Source organism: Balaenoptera physalus (assembly GCF_965194825.1).
Source record: "Balaenoptera physalus genome assembly, chromosome: 16".
Classification (NCBI taxonomy): domain Eukaryota; kingdom Metazoa; phylum Chordata; class Mammalia; order Artiodactyla; family Balaenopteridae; genus Balaenoptera; species Balaenoptera physalus.
In genome coordinates this window covers 71,991,504-72,013,683 of record NC_138898.1, presented here as the reverse complement: position 1 = coordinate 72,013,683, position 22,180 = coordinate 71,991,504, and the positions used below count along the sequence as shown (strand labels likewise).

The following is a 22,180-nucleotide window of genomic DNA, read 5'->3' as shown; positions in this document are numbered from 1 at the left end:
GCATTTAAAATGTCTTTGGATGTTTTTATACCGTTTTTGTTATTTTATTAAAAAGCAGGAAGGAATGGGGCTCAGTGCATCAAGTACTGCAGAAATATCACCTGAAATGCAGTACTTTCTAAGCTTTCTGTTCTACAACTTTTACTGAGCAACTTTCACGGGCCAGGCCCGTGCTGAAGATTTCTCTTTTAATTATCAAAATAACCCCATGAGGTCAGCTGCTCTTTGTCCCTGTGTTCAGATTAGGAAACCATTTCCTCTGTCTTTTGTCTCACCGTCTGTGCCAGCAGAATGAGGCGGGTCCAGGGCAGGCAGTGAAATCTGATCTGGGAGCTGACCCTGCCTGACACATGGGAGCTGCTTCCTCAACCTCTGAGCTCTGGTGTCCCCCACGGTGAAAGGGAAATCAGGAAGAAAGTGCATTTCTTCACCCAACATTTATTGAGGCGCACACTGCGTTGGGGACACTGAGGCTGGCAAGACAGTCCTACCCTCGAAGCTCACAGCGTGGGGGACACCACGGAGCAGCGTCATAGCAATTCTCTCCTTCCAAAGTGCATCTCCGGCCTACCTGCCTTCCTCCACCTCTAAGGCTCCCACCCTGGTCCAGGCCGCCGGCATCTCCTACCCCAGTTCCTGCTGGAGCCTCTGCCTCCACTCCTGCTCCCTCACAGTCTTCCTCCTGCACAGTGGTCAGGGCGAGTGTTCAAATTGTGAATCAGCCCACAGCACGCCCCTGCTAGAACCTTCCAGAAGCTCCTTGCTGCTCACAGAATAAAATGCAAACGCCCTACTGGGCTTTCTCCCCCCTTGTTCATTATACTCCAGAGACACTCCAAGATGTTTCCAAATTCAAGGCCCGCTGCTCCTTGGGCCTGGGATATTCTCTGAGCAGCAATTTCTGAGGAGAAATTGCTGGTTTCTCCTCATCCTTCAGGTTTCATCTGCTCGGAGCCGTCCCCTGACCTCCCTACACAAAGTCACTTCCCAGTTACTTGACCATTTCCACCTGCTTACTCCCCTGCTGGCATGCATCAGAAGCTGAACTCATCTTCTTTAACTGCTTGCTTATCAGCTGCCTCTTGCTTTAGACCATAATCCCAGGGAGGGCAGCTGTCTGTTTGCAGGGAGAAAGAATTTAAAGGCTAAGAGCTCAGGCCTGGGAGCCAGCCTGCCTGAATTTGAATTCTGGCTCTGCCACTTACTAGCTGGTGAGCTTGGGGGAAGTTACTTCACCTCTCCGTGTCTCGTTTCTCCACCTGTAACATTGGGGTAACAACAGCGCCCACCCAAAGGGACTGACGTGAGGGTTGGAAGCCAAGCACACTGAAATACTGAACAAATTCACCCCCCATCCTCAGAGCCTGGCACTCGGTAGACAGTCAGTAAATATTTGTTGGATAAATTATAATATGTGGTAAGAGTATCAACAGAGATAAGCCTGGAAGAGTGGGTGTCGGGGTAGGGAGTGGGTCAGGGAAGGTTTCGTGGAGGAGGTGAGGCCTGAGCTGAGACTTTAAGGATGAGTAAGAGGTAGCCGAGCCTGGGGGGTGGGGAGGAGAAAGGGCAGCCCAGGCAGGGGGCACGACACACGCGAAGTCCCAGAGGGAAGAAACAGCTTTGGGCGGGCACTACAGAGTCTCTGTCCTGTGTGGGATCAGGGCTGTGGCCACAGGGAAGGAACGGAGCAGGGCAAACCAGCCGCAGCCAGGCCCTGCTCTGGAAGGAGAGACCCCACCCCAGGGCTGTGGGGATACGGTGTGCCCAAGGAGCTGTCTTGGTCATCTAGAGCTCAGGAGCAGGAGGCGGCTCAGGGCACGGCCAGATCCCCTCCTGTCCTGGGTTGCACTCTCAGTCTTGCCAACTATTTGCTTGTTGATAATGTTCTTTACCTGGAGAGGCTGCTCCCAGCACTGGCTACCTCCGGCTCCAGAGCTAGGCGTTTCCCTCCAAAAACCTTCCCTGGAACAGAGGCTAGGCGTATAGACGGAGACCAGCAAGCCTCCAGAAAAGACTGGGAAACAGAGCATCCTAGCAGGAAGCAGTATAACAACAGTGGTACTGTGCAGTAGGGTTTGGGGAAGGGCAGAAACTAGCTGGCCAATCCCTGAAGCAATAATAACAACAACAGTAACACTTATAGATGCCTAGATCTTGGTTTCTAAATACCATTCTCCAGTAAAAGGACTGGAGCTCCTCAGAGAACTGGCTGATTCTAGGACTGGGGCATCTTGTTGTGCCAGAAAGTAAGGAAGTACTTAAAAAATAAATAAAGGGATGGGAACATGTCAAAGAGACATAGGAGCCAACTGAAGGAGCTCTCAGTGGCCAAAGATGGAAAATTTTGAGTAAGAAAATAAATAGTGTGGTATTGGATTACAACCCAAATATACATGAGTCCCTATCGGTATAAATTAAGAGACTGAATAAATAAACAAATGGAGAAGACATAAATCTTCCTTACAGAAGAATTCCAAATAGTGTTATGTTCCCCTCTCCAGGAGAAGTGGAGTTTAGTCTGTCTCCCCGTGCCGTCACCTCCACCCCCCAGAGTACGGGCTGAACTCAGAGACGTGCTTCCACGATACAGAGCACAGGCAGGGAAAAGTGGTTACGTTAGAGCGGAGAAGCCCAGCACGCAGCACCTGAACCAAGGGAGGAAGGCCAACATCACGGTGGTGTCGAGTGGCTAACATGTACCCCACACACTATGTGATGAGGAGCGCCCTCACCTCTGTGGTCTTCTTCCCCCAAATCCATCTTATCTGTGTAAACCCAAATCAAGGGCTTTCTATAAAACACCCAACCAGTACTCTGAAACTGTCACAATCATCCAGAACAAGGAAGTCTGAGAAAGTGTCACTGCCAGAATGGACAAAGGAGATGTGACAACCGACAGCAACCGACAGGGGTCTCTTGGATGGAATCTTGAACAGGAAAAGGTCACCAGGAAAAACTGACAAAATCCGAATAAAGTGTTAGGTTTATTTAATAATGATGTGCCCATGTCGGTTTCTTAGTTTTGATAAATTACTATGGTGATGTAAGATGTTACCGAGAGGGGAAACTGGGTGAGGAGTACAAGGGAACTCTGTACTCTCTTTGAAACTTTTCTATAAATCTAAAGCTATTCCACAATAAAAAGTTTATCTTTAAAGTGCTCATATAATTCTTAACACATGCTCAGCACTGTTCTAAGCACTTTTTTTTTTTCTGGTCTCCTCTACTTTTTTTTTTTTTTTAACATCTTTATTGGAGTATAATTGCTTCACATAAGCACTTTATCTATGTTAATTCATTTAATCCCCATGATAGCCCTATGAGGTCATTTCATTATTCCCATTTTCCAGATGAGAAAACTGAGGCACAGAGAGGCTAAGTAGCGTGCCCAACAACACACAGAGCTGGCATTCAAATCCGGGTGGTTTGGTGTCAGGGTCCAAACGTGGCTCATATTTTCCTAAAACTGCAGCTGCTGTGTCTTGAGCATTTGCTACATACGAGCGGGAAAGGAAGGAGTCCAGAACAGAGTGAGGAAGCCGTAGTGTCTGGAGCCGAGCACTGGGAGGGCGGAGAGAGGCACGCGTCCTCGGCACTGAGTCTGAGGCTGATTCAGGAAGGTGGGTGACCAGTTGGCTGTGGGAGTGAGCAGGAGCACAGAGATGGGTGGACTAGGGTTTCTGTGCCAAGTGGCTGGGTCACACCCTCCACTCAGACTGCCGAGTGCTGAAGAAACAGGCTTGGGAGGGGTGGGTGGGGAGGAAAGATGATCTCGATTTCTGATGAGGTGGTGAAGTGACACAGGGTGGGCCTGGCCCAGACTGCCACCTCTGCCACTCACCAGCTGTGTGACCTCAGAGAAGTTGCTTAACCTCTCTGGGCAGTGGTTGCATCATATAAAACGAGGGCTTGTTGCCAGGGTCAAACTGATTTTATACATGTAAAGTGCTAAGAATAGTGCTTGGCATATCAGAAGGGCACAATAAACGTTAGCATCATTATTGAGGAATGAGTTCCTTGTCAAATGTGGGTTTAATGAGAATAACACTTGAGTCCTCACTACTGTCAGCCTGTCATGCATATTAACTCACTGAATATTCAAAATAACCCTGTAGAGTAGGCACTGTTATTATCTATTTTACAGAGGAGGAAAATGGAGCATATAAAGGTTAAGAAATTTGGGACTTCTTCCCTGGTGGCGCAGTGGTTAAGAATCCGCCTGCCAATGCAGGGGACACGGGTTCAATCCCTGGTCCGGGAAGATCCCACACGCCACGGAGCAACTAAGCCCATGCGCCACAGCTACTGAGCCTGTGCTCTAGAGCCCGTGAGCCATAACTACTGAGCCTGTGTGCCACAACTACTGAAGCCCGTGCGCCTGGAGCCTGTGCTCCGCAACAAGAGAAGCCACCGCAATGAGAAGCCCGTGCACCGCAACGAAGAGTAGCCCCTGCCCGCCGCAACTAGAGAGAAAGCCCACGTGCGGCAACGAAGACTAGAGAAAGCCCGCGTGCATCAACAAAGACCCAACGCAGCCAAAAATAAATAAATTAAAAAAAAAAAAAGGTTTAAGAAATTTGTTCAAGGCCACACAGCTTGTAAGACAGAGCAAGGATCTGAACCCAATAGTCTAACTGCAGAGTCCAGCCTTGACCCACCCCTTCACTAGACTTAACTCCACAGCCCTAGCTACACCACGAAAGTTGTGTGGCCAATACCGGGTGTTGCCTGCCCATCAGCCATCTTCTCTTTGGGGGACCACCCTCAGTCCATGTGACCCAAATGGGACTCCTTTTGGAGGGCGCCATCTTGGCAACAAGCAGGTCATCCCCAGGTTGCCTCTGGCCCTGGAGCAGGCCTGGGAACAGCTGGCTCAGTGTAGGGGCCGTGCTGTGTGCAGAGCGCACACCTTCGCGCACTGGGATCCTGCTCAATGGGAGATGCTCACGCTTCAGGCACCAGGGACCTGACAGCAGATCCCAGTGGATCCTAGTAGAACCCACTGTCCCGACTCACTTGCACTTCAGGACATAGTCTGACTGAGCAGATGGGCCATATATTTGCAATTACAGTATTACATCTCTCTCTTTTAGCTGAGAGGGTGAAAGATGAACTTGTGGGCACAGCACTAGCCCATTGGGTACCAACAACCTTCAGGCAGGGCTGCCAGGAATGGTTGGGCAGGCGTGCTCTGAACCGAGTGCCCCGGCCCAGAGGGAGGGTTGGCATCCAGCCTGTAACCAGCTGGCCAGGACGCGTGCCACCAGCAGGGAGCCATCACGTAGCTCCTCCACCGGTAGGACTGGCCTTTTCTGATTCTCACAATGGACCAAATGTGCAGCTCTGCCTCCCCAGTGGGCCTTGATTCCACGACACAGCCTACGAGACGCCTGCCTCTTGAGTGCCTGTGCGTTTTGGGGGACAGAGGGTCCATAGCTGTCAGCAGATTCTCAACAGAGGTCCCTGAAGGTGTACGAGTTGACTGAGTTGGGCTGAGGCCACAATCCCTGGGAGGGTGAAACCGGTAGCCTGTCACTCATTCAAAGCGGCAAGACTCAGCAAAACGCCCCTTTCTCCAGAGGCCTTAAGTGTGGGAATTTGAAGCCCCAGGCCAGGAAGACGCCAGCACCTCTGGGAAACAGGATTGGCTGAAGCCCGGGGCGGGACCCAGGTGGTGTGGTCCCCCTCACCCGGAGGCCTGGCCAGGAAGCCAGGAGGGGGCCCTGGGGCTTCAGCAGCTCTGCCTGTACCCAGCCCCTCCCTTCCCCCTTGACCCGCCAGCCGACCTGCAGCCCTCTGACGGCTGCCCCAGATTCGGGGACAGAGCTTGGCTCTCAGGCCCAGGGTCTGGATGGTCAGAAGCTGGGGAGGGGAAGGAGGGGGAGATCTGTGGGCCATTTGCAAGAGGACACAGGCTTTTGGGGTTGACCCTGCCCTCCTTCTGCCATCTTTTCAACATTGGGGGTTGTTTGGGAAAAAGGTGTTTACAGCGAAGACTTCCAGGGCCCTAAGTGCTGACATGAGCCACTTCATTTACTTTTTTTTTTTCTATAAAAAAATTTTTTTTTTTGGCCGCACAGCATGTGGGATCTTAGCTCCCTGACCAGGGATCGAACGCCGCACCCCCCGCCGTGGAAGCGCAGAGTCTCAACCACTGGACCACCAGGGAAGCCCCCCACTTCATTTACCCTTCACAGGAACTCCAGGAAGTGGATACGGCTATTGTTGCTGTCTTAGGGATGAGAACACCGAGGGCAGTAGATGCTGGGGTACTGGCACAGACCCCCAGCTGCGGAGTATTAGAGGCTAACAGCTCACAGCCGCCCCTTCTCCCGCCACCTTGCCTGGGAAATTAGGAGACCCCGGCCCGTCCTCCTGGGGGTGGCACAGAGCCAGTGAGTAACTGATGGGGGCACGTACAAGGGGCTGCTCCCACCCCCCCGCCCCCGACCTCCGCTTAAGGGAGGTCAGCTCTGCGGTGCGGTTTACGCTCCCCGTGGATCAGGTCAGGCCTAGACGTCACCTGTGGCCACAGCCTCCCTTAGCTCAGTCCTCTTTCCTGCAGACTTCTCCTAAAGCGCTTCCCTCAGTACGTGATGGGGCCTTCAGCGCATCCCCGTCTCAGGCTCTGCCCCCAGAAAACCAAAGACACCTGGGCACAGACAACTGTGGTGCGGGCTGAGTGGCCAAGCTGGGGTGTGGACCGGGATGTGGACCCTGGCTGCAGGGGGCCCGGCGGCTCTTACCTGTAGTTGCAGGGCTCCGCCCCGAAGAGGCAGGCCAGGATCAGCCGCTCGGCGGGGTAGCCCATGGCCACCAGCTCCTGTTTTGGAACCTGTGCGAAGATGTTGGTGGCCTGCAGGGTGTACCACTCCGTCACGGCCTGGGTGGCGCTGCTGAAGTTCCGGAAATTGCACGTGGTCCCATTGTGGCTGCACTGCGGGGGCAAGAGGGGTTCCTGTGGGCGGGGGCTGCTGCCAGGCCTCTGCCCCGAGGGCCAGGGCGGCGAGGGCGCCGCCAGCTGCCCTTCCGCAGGGCGCGCCTGGGTGCGAGGGCTGCCCACGGCTGGGCCGTGGGGAGTGTGTGTGCACTCACGGTCACAAGGCTCAGGCTGTTCCCTCACCCACAGCTCTGCAGTCACAAGGACTCACACGCAGCACCAGCCCCCCCCATATAATACAGCCTCAGGCACAAGGGAACACACACACGTACACACGTATACACAGACAGACCCCGCTTTCTGATACCTGCAGTCACATGATGTCCTGGGGTCACAACTCCACACACACGTCCATGTACCTTGATTTACGCAAGTGGCACCACATTCATGCTCACGTGGGCACATCTACAGCACACACTCGGACCCTCCACTCCCCTGACTCCTTTCCCAGCCCCCTCCCCAGACATCCACAGGCAGCTCCCTGGAGGCTGTGTGGACCATGAAGGACCCAAGACTCCAGGTCTGCCCACCCCTCGGCTGGGAGAAGGACCCGGGCCTTGTCAGCTTGAGCCTACAGAGGGGTGCAGGCCCCTCCACCATGAAGCCCAGGTCCCCTGTAGACACAGGACAGACTAGGCCCTGACACTCCAGCCTTGGCCACTCTGCCTCTATTGGTCCTCCTGGTGGGAACCCAGGAGGCCTGAGGGAGAAGCTTCTCCTTAGTTCTGAGACAGCCCTCTCCAGGCCGGCATGGGGCGCTGTCCTCAGGCCGGTTCCTGGAGGTCCTCACCTCACCTCAGGGAGATGATACTACTTAAGACTCACTCTCGGGACTTCCCTGGTGGCGCAGTGGTTAAGAATCCTCCTGCCAATGCAGGGGACACGGGTTTGAGCCCCGGTCTGGGAAGATCCCACATGCCACAGAGCAACTAAGCCTGTGCGCCACAACTGCTGAGCCTGAGCTCTAGAGCCTGCGAGCCACAGCTACTGAGCCCACATGCCACAACTACTGAAGCCCACGCACCTAGAGCCCGTGCTCCGCAACAAGAGAAGCCACTGCAATGAGAAGCCCGCACACCGCAACGAAGAGTAGCCCCCGCTCGCTGCAACTAGAGAAAGCCCGCATGCAGCAACAAAGACCCAGTGCAGCCAAAAATAAATAAATAACTAAATAAATTTATATATATATATAAAAAAATGACTCACTCTGTCCCGGGCTCTGTTCTCAGGACTTTTTTTTTTTTGGCCACACCCCATACCTTGCAGGATCTTCGTTCCCTGACCGCGGATGGAACCTGGGTCCCCTGCAGGGGAAGCTTGGAGTCCTAACCACTGGACTGCCAGGGAATTCCCAACTCAGGGCTTTAGTTCTATTACCTCATCAATTCTCACAGCAGCCCTGCCCCATCATCATGAAGACACTGAGGTCCCCAGCCCACTTGCGCACCCACACAACATGCGCTCACACACACACGTGGGGCCTGACGCTGAGAGCTGGTGCAGCCACCAGGACCACGCCTACTTTACAGATGAGGAAATGGACACAGGAAGCCTGCTAACTGCACCAAAAAGTAGTAGGGCATTGGGTCAGAGCGGGCACTGGGCCTCTGGAGCCTCGTGCTGTTTGCTGGTGTGTGTGGAGAGGTGGGGGGGCTGGATTGTGGAAGTCCTGACCACATGGGGGGCATGGGAGGCAGTGGCCTCCTTCTGGGGAGTGTCTAGCCCCAGCCTGGGTCCCCAAACAAGGCTGATCATCAGAATCACCATGGAGCCTATTAACAAGACAGATTTCTGGGTCTGGGCCCAGAACTGCCCATTCAGATTCTCCAGGAATGGGGCCCAGGGATCTGAGCAGTTACAGAGCTCCCAGGGGATCCCGGGGCACAGACAGGGAACCTTCTTCCTACTGCTGCCTTGCGGGCATCCCAGCATCCCAGTTATGCTTTGGCAATGACTGTACTGCATAGCTGTGGTTTTTCACCTGTCTGATATTTATGCCTCTGTCTTTTTTTTTTTTTTTTTTTTTTATAAATTTATTTATTTATTTATATTTATTTTTTGGCTGTGTTGGGTCTTCGTTTCTGTGCGAGGGCTTTCTCTAGTTGCGGCGAGCAGGGGCCACTCTTCATCGCGGTGCGCGGGCCTCTCACTGTCGCGGCCTCTCTTGTTGTGGAGCACAGGCTTGACGCGCAGGCTCAGTAGTTGTGGCTCACGGGCTTAGTCGCTCCGTGGCATGTGGGATCTTCCCAGACCAGGGCTCGAACCCATGTCCCCTGCATTGGCAGGCAGATTCTTAACCACTGCGCCACCAGGGAAGCCCTGCCTCTGTCTTTTGATAATAAGACTTAATTCCTCGTTGCTGCTGCTGTTGGCTGAGAAACATCTCTTTGTTCACAGAAAACAAGATTATGTTCTTACCAAAAATGATGAAACCAGCTGGGTTACTTTCAAAAGACAACCAAGTGAGCACTACAGACTAATGAGTAGGATCAATAAGAACGTGATTTTGGCACTTTTAACGTTGATAAGTTCTGCATTTCTGCTGTTTCAGTTGTACTACTACAAGCACTATTTATCAGCAAAGACTTTGAATGCTCTTCTGTCAAAAATAACAGCCGTAGGGCTTCCCTGGTGGCGCAGTGGTTGAGAATCTGCCTGCCAATGCAGGGGACACGGGTTCGAGCCCTGGTCTGGGAAGATCCCACATGCCGTGGAGCAACTAGGCCTGTGAGCCACAATTGCTGAGCCTGCGCGTCTGGAGCCTGTGCTCCTCAACAAGAGAGGCCGCGATAATGAGAGGCCCGTGCACTGCGATGAAGAGTGGCCCCCACTTGCCACAGCTAGAAAAAGCCCTCGCACAGAAACGAAGACCCAACACAGCCACAAATAAATAAATTAAATTAAATTAATTAATTAAAAAGAATTAAATACAAAGAAAAAATATTAAAAGCACCAAGGGAAAAGCAACAAATAACATACAAGGGAATCCCCATAAGGTTAACAGCTGATCTTTCAGCAGAAACTCTGCAAGCCACAAGGGAGCGGCAGGACATATTTAAAGTGATGAAAGAGAAAAACCTACAACCAAGATTACTCTACCCAAAAAGGATCTCATTCAGATTCAACAGAGAAATTAAAACTTTCACAGACAAGCAAAAGCTAAGAGAATTCAGCACCACCAAACCAGCTTTACAACAAATGCTAAAGGAACTTCTCTAGGCAGGAAACACAAGAGAAGGAAAAGACCTACAATAACAAACCCAAAACAATAAAGAAAATGGTAATAGGAACACACATATCGATAACTACCTTAAATGTAAATGGATTATATGCTCCAACCAAAAGACACAGACTGGCTGAATGGATACAAAAACAAGACCTGTATATATGCTATCTATAAGAGACCCATTTCAGACCTAGGGACACATACAGACTGAAAGTGAGGGGATGGAAAAAGATAGTCCATGCAAATGGAAATCAAAAGAAAGCTGGAGTAGCAATTCTCATATCAGACAAAACAGACTTTAAAATAAAGACTATTACAAGAGACAAAGGACACTACATAATGATCAACGGATCGATCCAAGAAGAAGATATAACAATTGTAAATATTTATGCACCCAACATAGGAGCACCTCAATACATAACGCAAATGCTAACAGCCATAAAAGGGGAAATCCACAGTAACACAGTCATAGTAGGGGACTTCAACACCCCACTTTCACCAATGGACAGATCATCCAAAATGATAATAAATAAGGAAACACAAGCTTTAAATGATACATTAAACAAGATGGACTTCATTGATATTTATAGGACATTCCATCCCAAAACAACAGAATACACTTTCTACTCAAGTGCTCATGGAACATTCTCCAGGATAGATCACATCTTGGGTCACAAATCAAGCCTTGGTAAATTTAAGAAAATTGAAAACATATCAAGTATCTTTTCCAACCACAATGCTATGAGACTAGATATCAATTACAGGAAAAAAATCTGTGAAAAATACAAACACATGGAGGCTAAACAATACACTACTAAATAACAAAAAGATCACTGAAGAAATCAAAGAAGAAATAAAAAAATACCTAGGAACAAATGACAATGAAAACACAACGACCCAAAACCTACAGGATGCAGCAAAAGCAGTTCTAAGAGGGAAGTTTATAGCAATACAATCCTACCTCAAGAAACAATACACATCTCAAATAAACAACCTAAGCTTACACCTAAAGCAATCAGAGAAAGAAGAACAAAAAACCCACAAAGTTAGCAGAAGGAAAGAAATCATAAAAATCAGATCAGAAATAAATGAAAAAGAAATGAAGGAAACAATAGCTAAGATCAATAAAACTAAAAGCTGGTTCTTTGAGAAGATAAACAAAATTGATAAACCACTAGCCAGACTCATCAAGAAAAAAAGGGAGAAGACTCAAATCAATAGAATTAGAAATGAAAAAGGAGAAGTAACAGCTGACACTGCAGAAATACAAAGGATCATCAGAGATTACTACAAGCAACTATATGCCAATAAAATGGACAACCTGGAAGAAATGGACAAATTCTTAGAGAAGCACAACCTCCCGAGACTGAACCAGAAAGAAACAGAAAATATAAACAGACCAATCACAAGCACTGAAATTGAAACTGTGATTAAAAATCTTCCAACAAACAAAAGCCCAGGACCAGATGGCTTCACAGGCGAATTCTATCAAACATTTAGAGAAGAGCTAACACCTATCCTACTCAAACTCTTCCAAAATATAGCAGAGGGAGGAACGCTCTCAAACTCATTCTACAAGGCCACCATCACCCTGATACCAAAACCAAAGATGTCACAAAAAAAGAAAACTACAGACCAATATCACTGATGAACATAGACGCAAAAATCCTCAACAAAATACTAGCAAACAGAATCCAACAGCACATTAAAAGGATCATACACCATGATCAAGTGGGCTTTAACCCAGGAACGCAAGAATTCTTCAATACATGCAAATCAATCAATGTGATACACCATATTAACAAATTGAAGGAGAAAAACCATACAATCATCTCAATAGATGCAGAAAAAGCTTTTGACAAAATTCAACACCATTTATGATAAAAACTCTCCAGAAAGTAGGCATAGAGGGAAATTACCTCAACATAATAAAGGCCATATATGACAAACCCACAGCCAACATTGTTCTCAATGGTGAAAAACTGAAACCATTTCCACTAAGATCAGGAACAAGACAAGGTTGCCCACTCTCACCACTGTTATTCAACATAGTTTTGGAAGTTTTAGCCACAGCCATCAGAGAAGAAAAAGAAATAAAAGGAATACAAATCAGAAAAGAAGAAGTAAAACTGTCACTGTTTGCAGATGACATGATACTACATATAGAAAATCCCAAAGATGCTACCAGAAAACTACTAGAGCTAATCAATGAATTTGGTAAACTGGCAGGATATAAAATTAATGCACAGAAATCTCTTGCATTCCTATACACTAATGATGAAAAATCTGAAAGAGAAATTAAGGAAACACTCCTATTTACCATTGCAACAAAAAAGAATAAAATACCTAGGAATAAACTTACCTAAGGAGACAGAAGAACTGTATGCAGAAAACTATAAAACACTGATGAAAGAAATTAAAGATGTGATACAAACAGATGGAGAGATATACCATGTTCTTGGATTGGAAGAATCAACATTGCGAAAATGACTATACTACCCAAAGCAATCTACAGATTCAGTGCAATCCCTATCAAACTACCAATGGCATTTTTCACAGAACTAGAACAAAAAATTTCACAATTTGTACGGAAACACAAAAGACCCCGAATAGCCAAAGCAATCCTGAGAAAGAAAAACGGAGCTGGAGGAATCAGGCTCCCTGACTTCAGACTATACTACAAAGCTACAGTAATCAAGACAGTATGGTACTGGCACAAAAACAGAAATATAGATCAATGGAACAGGATAGAAAGTCCAGAGATAAACCCACACACATATGGTCACCTTATCTTTGATAAAGGAGTCAAGAATATACAATGGGGAAAAGACAGCCTCTTCAATAAGTGGTGCTGGGAAAACTGGAGAGCTACATGTAAAAGAATGAAATTAGAACACTCCCTAACACCATACACAAAAATAAACTCAAAATGGATTAAAGACCTAAATGTAAGGCCAGACACTATCAAACTCTTAGAGGAAAACATAGGCAGAACACTCTAAGACATACATCACAGCAAGATCCTTTTTGACCCACCTCCTAGAGAAATGGAAATAAAAACAAAAATAAACAAATGGGGCCTAATGAAACTTAAAAGCTTTTGCACAGCAAAGGAAACCATAAACAAGACGAAAGACAACTCTCAGAATGGGAGAAAATGTTTGCAAACGAAGCAACTGACAAAGGATTAATCTCCAAAATATACAGGCAGCTCATGCAGCTCAATATCAAAAAACCAAACAACCCAATCCAAAAATGGGCAGAAGATCTAAATAGACATCTCTCCAAAGACGATATACAGATTGCCAACAAACACATGAAAGGATGCTCAACATCACTAATCATTAGAGAAATGCAAATCAAAACTACAATGAGGTATCACCTCACACGGGTCAGAATGGCCATCATCAAAAAATCTACAAACAGTAAATGCTGGAGAGGGTGTGGAGAAAAGGGAACCCTCTTGCACTGTTGGTGGGAATGTAAATTGATACAGCCACTATGGAGAACAGTATGGAGGTTCCTTAAAAAACTAAAAATAGAACTACCATACGACCCAGCAATCTCACTACTGGGCATATACCCTGAGAAAACCATAATTCAAAAAGAGTCATGTACCACAATGTTTACTGCAGCTTTATTTACAATAGCCCGGATGTGGAAGCAACCTAAGTGTCCATCGACAGATGAATGGATAAAGAAGATGTGGCACATATATACAATGGAATGCTACTCAGCCATAAAAAGAAAAGAAATGGAGGTATGTGTAGTGAGGTGGATGGATCTAGAGACTGTCATACAGAGTGAAGTAAGTCAGAAAGAGAAAAACAAATACCGTATGTGAACACATATATATGGAATCTAAAAAAAAAAAATGTTCTGATGAAACTAGGGGCAGGACAGGTATAAAGACGCAGATATAGAGAATGGACTTGAGGACACGGGGAGGGGGAAGAGTAAGCTGGGGTGAAGTGAGATAGTGGCATGGACATATATACACTACCAAATGTAAAATAGATAGCTAGTGGGAAGCAGCTGCATGGCATAGGGAGATCAGCTCGGTGCTTTGTGACCACCTAGAGGGGTGGGGTAGGGAGGGTGGGAGGGAGACGCAAGAGGGAGGAGACATGGGGATATATGTATATGTATAGCTGATTCACTTTGTTATAAAGCAGAAACTAACACACCATTGTAAAGCAATTATAGTCCAATAAAGATGTTAAAAAAAAAAAAAGAAAGACTTAATTCCTCCTTCAGGAAGCCACCCCTTCCCCCTGGCTCAGTCCATGTGGTCTGATGAAGGCTGACATCATCCTCAGCTCCAGGGTACATGATCCAGGACTGGCCAATCATGAAAGCCTGTCCTCCAGCTCACAGTGATTGGTTTAGGGGTGAGCATGTGACCTGATGATCAGTCTCAGGACTTCTACTGGGGCAATTAGGAAAGAAGAGCTTTGTTTCTGGGAAGAGTGCTAAGCTCGTGGGATGTATGTCTGGCATTGCCAGGGTCTTCCATGTGGAGAGAGCCAGCCAGAGAGCAAAGTCAACTGAGAGAAAAGATGAACCTAGGTGGAGAGAGAGGGACTCCTGATGACAGCATCTGAACGCCTGGATCCAGCCACATCTCAGCTTAACACACCCCTGGACTTCTCATCTTGTGAACCAAGGAATTCCCTGCTTTGCTTAAGCTAGTTTGAGCTGGGTCACTGGCATCCAAAAGTGTCTTGACTAACATACCAACTATTTCTAACTTTAAAAAAGCACTGCAAACATACAAAATAGGCACTGGCTCCAGCCTGTTTTTCCCCCAGCAAGACCCAGATTATTTAAAGAAAGAAACTCCCATCAGCCTCACTAGTTAGGGCCCATTGTTTGACCTGTGCCTGGGGCCCACTTACTAGTCTCATGGCTACTTTGCATCCCTGGGCACTGCAGGTCCTTCCGGGTGCTGGGCTGCTGCTTGCTGAGCCATTGTAGTTGTCCTCAAAGAGGTCAAGAACCACCGGGTGGTGGGGGTTCTGCTCATTGATAAAGACCAGGGGCATGTAGTTCCAGATGGTGAGGTTCAGGGCCCTGGTGGCGTTGCCATGGCTGAGCTCAGGGCCCAGGATCCTCTCCAGGACTGCCTCCATCAGTTCATCCAGGTCCTTCAGCAAATGCTTGACTTTGGAGTACCTGTGTGGGAGAGAGGGCAAGTCAGGGAGGCAAGAGGCAGCTTCAAAGCAGAACGACTGGAGTCTGGGATCCCCTCCTCCTCCAGTGTGGCTGCCACCACACGTGAGAAGAATGCTCCTCCACCCCAAGCACCCACCCCTCTATCTACCCACCCAGGCATCCCTGCATCCTTCCACCCACCTGCTCACTCATTCATTCACCCAGTACTTGGTGAGCATCTACTATGTGCCAAGTGCTGTGCAAGGCACAGAGGATATTATGGCAAACAAGACAGAATGGTTCTTTTTCCTTATGAAATTCACAGGCTAGTGGGAAGGAATCCTAAGAGCTCACAGTTACTGATCACTTACCATGTGCCAGGTGCTAGGTGCTTCCTACATATTTTTATTTAATCTTTGCCACAATTCTATAATCATCCCCACATATGGATAAAGAAACTCTGGGAGTTGCTGTGATTTCCTGAGCTCATCCCACTGATGAGGCCGCAGAGCTGAGACTGGAGCCTGGGTTTGGTGGGCTCCAGTAGGTGTGCTGTGTAGGCATGGGGCTCTGACTTCTCCCTCCCAGGAGGGATAGAGAATGTTGGGGGAGGGGCAGGTCTGTGATCTGAGGTCCTAATTCTCCAGCAGCAATTTGGGGAACAGGAGCCAGTTTCAGGAGGGAGAAGGCAGATGGGACTGTGGGGCTGGGATCCAGGATCTTCTCTCAGCCCCTGAGGCTCCCATATTGGAAATGGTGACCAGTCAGTCTGGCAGAAATGTGTCCACACCAGCGGGTGTTCCCACCAGGCCCTAGGTGGGGGCTCCAGGCCTTGCACCCCAGTCACTCCAAAACCCAATTTATCCAAGACCTTGCCCCAGAGTGTGATCTCCAGGGTGGTGTGTATCAGCTCCGGCTGGAGGACTTCCTGCAGGAGACAGCACTAAACCCTGGACACAGGCCCAAGTCCTGGTATGAAGGTGTACACCAGCCAGAGCTGACACCAGCCTCAGATGCCGATACAACCTGTACCCTGACCATCAGACCAGCTGCCTCTGTGCACACAGGGAGAGGAGGATTGGGTAGGTGGCGGGCTGCGGGGTAGGGGCTGCTATTACAGCCTAGATGTCCACAGCTGCTGTTGAGCTTGGTAAGTCCTGTGTTGGAATTCATGGGCTCTGGGTTTGAATTCCGGCATGCCACTTAATATCTGTGTGACTTTGGGTAGGTTAACCTCTCTGAGGCTCTGTTCTCTCATCTACAAAATGGGGGGGATTGAAATATTTACCCTAGAGGGCTTTTGGAGGATTCAATTAGGTGATGCTTATAAAGCAGGGTGTGTTATTATCATAATTATAAAGAGTTTTCTCAAGTAGCTTCAAAGACCACCCAAGCAAGGAAGAGCAGCCCTATTACTAGAAAGAAGTGACTTTCTGATAGCTGGAAATGTAATCAGGAAATGTGAATTCCCTTCCAGGACCTTCTTTTGGACAAGAACGTTCCCTGAGACTCAGACATGCTGGCCCTTTTGTCAAGTCCTTGAATGCACCAAGCTCTGTCTCACCTCAGGACCTTGGCATGTGCTGTGTCCTCCACTTGGGGCATTCTCTTCACTCTGCCTGGCTAACTTCTACTCATTCCTCAGGGCATTTTTCTCTGACTGACCGTCTGCCTTTCCTCAACCCTGACTAGGTTGGGTGTCCTTGGGTGTCCCCTTCCTAGGCCTTGCCATCACGTGGTTAAACAGTGGCAGCTCTAGAGTCAGATCAGGCCTGGATTCAAATTCTACAGTTGCTCACTGTGTGTCTCTGGGCAAGTTCCCTCACTTCTCTGAACCTCCATTTCCTGACCTATGAATTGGGGCTACTATAGTAGTGCCCACATCTAGGTTGTGTGGATTAGAATGACATGAATTACCCAAAGAACACTCAACACGCTGCCTGGTGTTTCATAAGCACTCAATGTATGGTTGCTATATATATATTTTAATCCTCACAATTACAATGAATTCAATATTTATGGAAAAAAAAGATTAATGTCTGTTTTCTCTGGTAGGCTGTGACGAGGGCAGGCATGTTGTTTTAGTTACTGATGTATTCCTGGTGCCTAGAACAGTTCCTGGCAATAGTAGGTGCTCAATAAATACACACTGAATCAATAAATAGGCACTGGCATGCCTGAAGGCAGGGACTACCAGGTATTTTTTGAGGTTCTTTTTAAGCCTAGGAGGTTTATGAATTTTGAATCTTACTTGCTACAAAGGGATGAAAGCAAAGAGGGAAAAAGAAAGAGAGAAAGGGGAAAAAGGGAAAGAAGGAAGGAGAGCTGGAAGGAAGGGAAAAAAAAGAAGAAATGCAGCCCCGCTGAGACCAGCCGCGCTCCAGGGACCACCTACTGGAAGGGGCTGGTGTTGCAGATGGTGACGGCGGGAAAGTCCATAGCCTTGAAGCCGATGGAGAGGGAGACGCTGACCTCCCAGCTCAGGTAGGTCCTGATGAAGACACCCCATTGCCAGCAGACGAGGGAGGTGAAAAGCAGGGTGAGCACGAACCACATGGCCTTCTTCTTGGGCCCCTCGCAGATGATGCGTTTGGGGCCATGGGTGTTGGTGTTGTCACAGTACCACACCAGCAACTCCTTGTATGTGTAGCCGGGGCCCTTCTGCAGCCGGTGCAGGCACTTGAGCAGGTACTTCTTTATGTGCATCGTGGTTCCTGCAGATACACCCGGGAGCGCCACTTCAGATACCACACCAGCCTCCCGTCCCAGGATCTCCCAGTCGTGGCCAGAGCATGGGCACTGGGGACAGGAGGCCCTCTTTCTATCCCTCCCTCCCTTCCTTCCTTCCCTCTTGCCATTTATCATCCATCCATCCAACCAACCCCAAAGCATTTATTGAGTGCCTACTGTATGCCAGGCACTGAATTAGCCCCTCTGGACTCAATGATGAGCAAAATGGATAAGGTTTCTTCCCTCTGAGAATTTCCAGCTTCGTGGACAAGTCACTTAAACTCTTAACTCCTCAGGTTCTCCGTGTGCAAAACGGGGACAACTGTACCTAGTTTTTACAGGGTTGCTGAGAGGGTGAAATTAGGTGATACATAAAAAGTGCCAAGTACAGTGCCTAGCACAGGCTAAGCGCTCAATATGTTAGCTACCATTATTACCAGCTGTGAGTGCTGAGACAGAGGTCAACCAAACGGTTACAAAATGTGATAGCAAGGATTGGGACCCTGAGTACCCAGAGGCAGTAGCGGGCAGCGGTTAAGAATGAGGACTCGAGCGAAACGTCTGGCTTTGAATCTCGGCTCTGCCACTTTCTAGCCGTGTGACTTTGAGCAATTCACTTTCTCAGTGCCTCAGTTTCCTCATCTTGTACAATGGGGATAATAACGGTCCCCACCTCACAGGGTTGATGTGGAGACTGAAATGAATGAGAATATGTAGAGTGTGGATTAATGCCTGGCACCTGTCAGCTACTGTTATTACAAAGCGGCGGGGGGGGGCCCGAAGTCTGGGAGTCCTTGGAGGAGTTGAGTTAAAGGACAGAAGAGGAGTGGTGGTGGGAGGGAGGGGACAGCAGGAGCAGAGGCCGATCGGGAGGGAGCCTGGGGACATGCACAGAGCTGGCCGTGCAGGGCCTTGTGGGCCATGTTAAGGAGTGGGGTTTCAATCCTAGGACAGTTGGAACCTGTGGAGACGAGATGCTGTCAATTCTGCGGTCTGAAAAGAGCGCCCCAGCTGCTCGGTGGAGACGGACTGGAGCGGGGTGAGGGTGGCTCCAGGAGTGCTGGGTGCTAGCTGTGGGTCAGCCAGGAATGCTTAACCTTTCTGAGGCTGTTTCCCACCTGCGTGAGCAGACAGGGTTCTTGTGACGTTAACCAAGATAGCTGTCAAAGAGCCTGGCACATGATGGCTCTCAGGAAACACCCGTTTCCTCCTTCCTTCTGCCCATATACAGAGCCAGAACCTGCTGAAGGAGCACCCCAGCCTAGCCCTGGAGCCCCAACTGGCCAAAGGCCACCTCCTTCGTGAAGCTGTCCTGACTCCCTGGCTGGAATGAGCCCTGACCCCCTCTGAGAGCCTCTGCCTTTCTGGGGGCTCTGTGGTGGGCAGGGTGTTGCCTGCTTCCCAGCACCCTCTCCCCTTGCTTGGATGTTTCCTCGGGTGAACCCCTCCCCCAGTCTCAGTTGGTGTGAGTGGCCAGGCTACCATCCCTAGCTCTGGGTTGGGGGGTGGGCTCACATGACCCCAGTTTGGACCATTAGACTCAATTCTGTTACTTTATGTTAGAATAAATGAGGAAGAGACCTCCTTTTTAGCTAAGACTACTAAGCTGGCGGTATTTGGCATCAAAAATGGGGAGACTGCCTGAGAAGAAAGCCAACATAGAGGAAAGCAGAGCCACAAGATGGAGACAGATTTCTGACAACATCGTTTGAACACCTGGATCCAGCCATTCCTGAAGCCTTTTATTCCCAGACTCAGCAGATATGGGAACCAAAAAATTTTCTTTCTTACCTATGCTGATACAAGCTGGATGTCTATCATTTGCAACCAACAGAGAAAGAAATTCTCCTCTTTCTACTCTGTGTCATAGTTGCTTGTCCTGTGGTTTCTCACTTCCATGAGATCATAATCCTCCTGAAGGTAGCAGCACTGTATTCCCGACAAGCCCAGCACAGCACCTAGAACACCACTGAATATCGAAATGAATAATGCCAGACCTTCATATCTAAACAGAGATCTTAAACTTACCCAGGCATGTTCACTCCTGACCTAACTGTCTGACACAGTAACATTCCTCACCTGCCTGGCCAAAGCATTAAGGGCTTTACTCTCTTAACACCACTACCTCTGCTCTCTGATGGAAATCAAGCTCCATGTGCCTGTCCAGGCCATCATGGCTGTAGGATAAATGTTCATAGACTAACCCAACCCCCACCTTTCCCCAGAGGACCCAGTCCCTGCTCTGGGATAATAAAGTAATAATAACTATAATAATAACAACTATGAGAGCAACATTAAAGTACTAAGTGTTTACCATGATCCAGGAACTGCAATATGCTTCATATGTTACTTCATTCTTATACATTTTTATCCACAACCTTAAACTTGGAAAGAACTGGGGCTTCACCTGTCTTGTATAGTCCAACACCCCAAGGCCGAAGAGGTGAAGAGCACATTAGGCTCCTATAAATAGTTGTGGAAGAAACAGACCAAGGGCCTCTCTGATATCTACCCTCTTCCATTCTAGTTTAACCATTCTGATTCAGTCAAGAAGAAAGTTTTAGGTCCTTAACATCCATCTAACCCCCTCTAATCTCCCAGTTTAACAATGAGGCCTCAGGCTCACTCAGAGCACTGTCAGGCAACGGTATCTGTAACAACAACCTTCTGTTTTCACTGAGTTTCTTTTTAAGAGGGATCTTCTATTTATGGCAAGAGACACTGGCTTTCACTTTAGGTTCATAAATACACTTAAGTTAAAAAAAAAAAAAGACCTGAGATTGGTTCAAGATGGCGGAGTAGAAGGACGTGCGCTCACTCCCTCTTGCGAGAGCACTGGAATCACAACTAACTGCTGGACAATCATCGACAGGAAGACACTGGAACTCACCAAAAAAGATACCCCACATCCAAAGACAAAGGAGAAGCCACAGTGAGATGGTAGGAGGGGCGCAATCACAATAAAATCAAATCCCACAACTGCTGGGTGGGTGACTCACAAATTGGAGGACACTTATACCACAGAAGTCCACCCGCTGGAGTGAAGGTTCTGAGCCCCACATCAGGCTTCCCAACCTGAAGGTCCGGCAATGGGAGAAGGAATTCCCAGGGAATCAGACTTTGAAGGCTAGCGGGATTTGATGGCGGGACTTCGACAAGACTGGGGGAAACAGAGACTCCACTCTTGGAGGGCACACACAAAGTAGTGTGCGCATCAGGACCTGGGGAAAGTAGCAGTGACCCCATAGGAGACTGAACCAGACCTACATGCTAGTGTTGGAAGGTCTCCTGCAGAGGCAGGGGGTGGCTGTGGCTCACGGTGGGGACAAGGACACTGGCAGCAGAAGTTCTGGGAAGTACTCCTTGGCGTGAGCCCTCCCAGAGTCTGCCATTAGGCCCACCAAAGAGCACGGGTAGGCTCTAGTGTTGGGCTGCCTCAGGCCAAACAACCAACAGGGAGGGAACCCAGCCCCACCCATCAGCAGACAAGCGGATTAAAGTTTTACTGAGCTCTGCCCACCAGAGCAACACCCAGCTCTACCTACCACCAGTCCCTCCCATCAGGAAGCTTGCACAAGCCTCTTAGATAGCCTCATCCACCAGAGGGCAGACAGCAGAAGCAAGAAGAACTACAGTTCTGCAGCCTGTGGAAGGAAAACCACATTCACAGAAAGATAGACAAAATGAAAAGGCAAGACTTCCCTGGTGGCACAGTGGTTAAGAATCCGCCTGCTAATGCAGGGAACACGGGTTCGAGTCCTGGTCCAGAAAGATCCCACATGCCGCGGAGCAGCTAAGCCCATGCGCCACAACTGCTTAGCCTGCCCTCTAGAGCTTGCAAGCTGCGACTACTGAGCCCGCACACCTAGAGCCTGTGCTCCGCAAAAAGAGAAGCCACCACAATGAGAAGCCTGTGCACCGCAACAAAGAGTAGCTCCCACTTGCCGCAACTAGAGAAAGCCCATGCACAGCAACAAAGACCCAATGCAGCCAAAAATAAATTAAAAATAATAATGAAAATAATAAAATAAATTTTAAAGAATGAAAAGGCAGAGGACTCTGTACCAGATGAAGGAACAAGATAAAACCCCAGAAAAACAACTAAATGAAGTGGAGATAGGCAACCTTCC

General features: G+C 48.6%; 1 protein-coding gene across 2 annotated transcripts in view; it reads right to left on the bottom strand.

The window, feature by feature from the left end:
- The window catches only part of SCNN1B (sodium channel epithelial 1 subunit beta), a 75,268-nt gene that overhangs the window by 12,455 nt on the left and 40,633 nt on the right, over window positions 1-22,180 (bottom strand). For both annotated transcript variants that reach the window (XM_082431046.1, XM_082431045.1), the window contains exons 2-4: window positions 17,716-18,034; window positions 15,065-15,341; window positions 6,747-6,937 (exon numbers count right to left, since the gene is read on the bottom strand). In XM_082431046.1, the coding sequence (XP_082287172.1) occupies window positions 6,747-6,937; window positions 15,065-15,341; window positions 17,716-18,034 (787 nt within the window). The remainder of the gene's footprint in view (window positions 1-6,746; window positions 6,938-15,064; window positions 15,342-17,715; window positions 18,035-22,180) is intronic.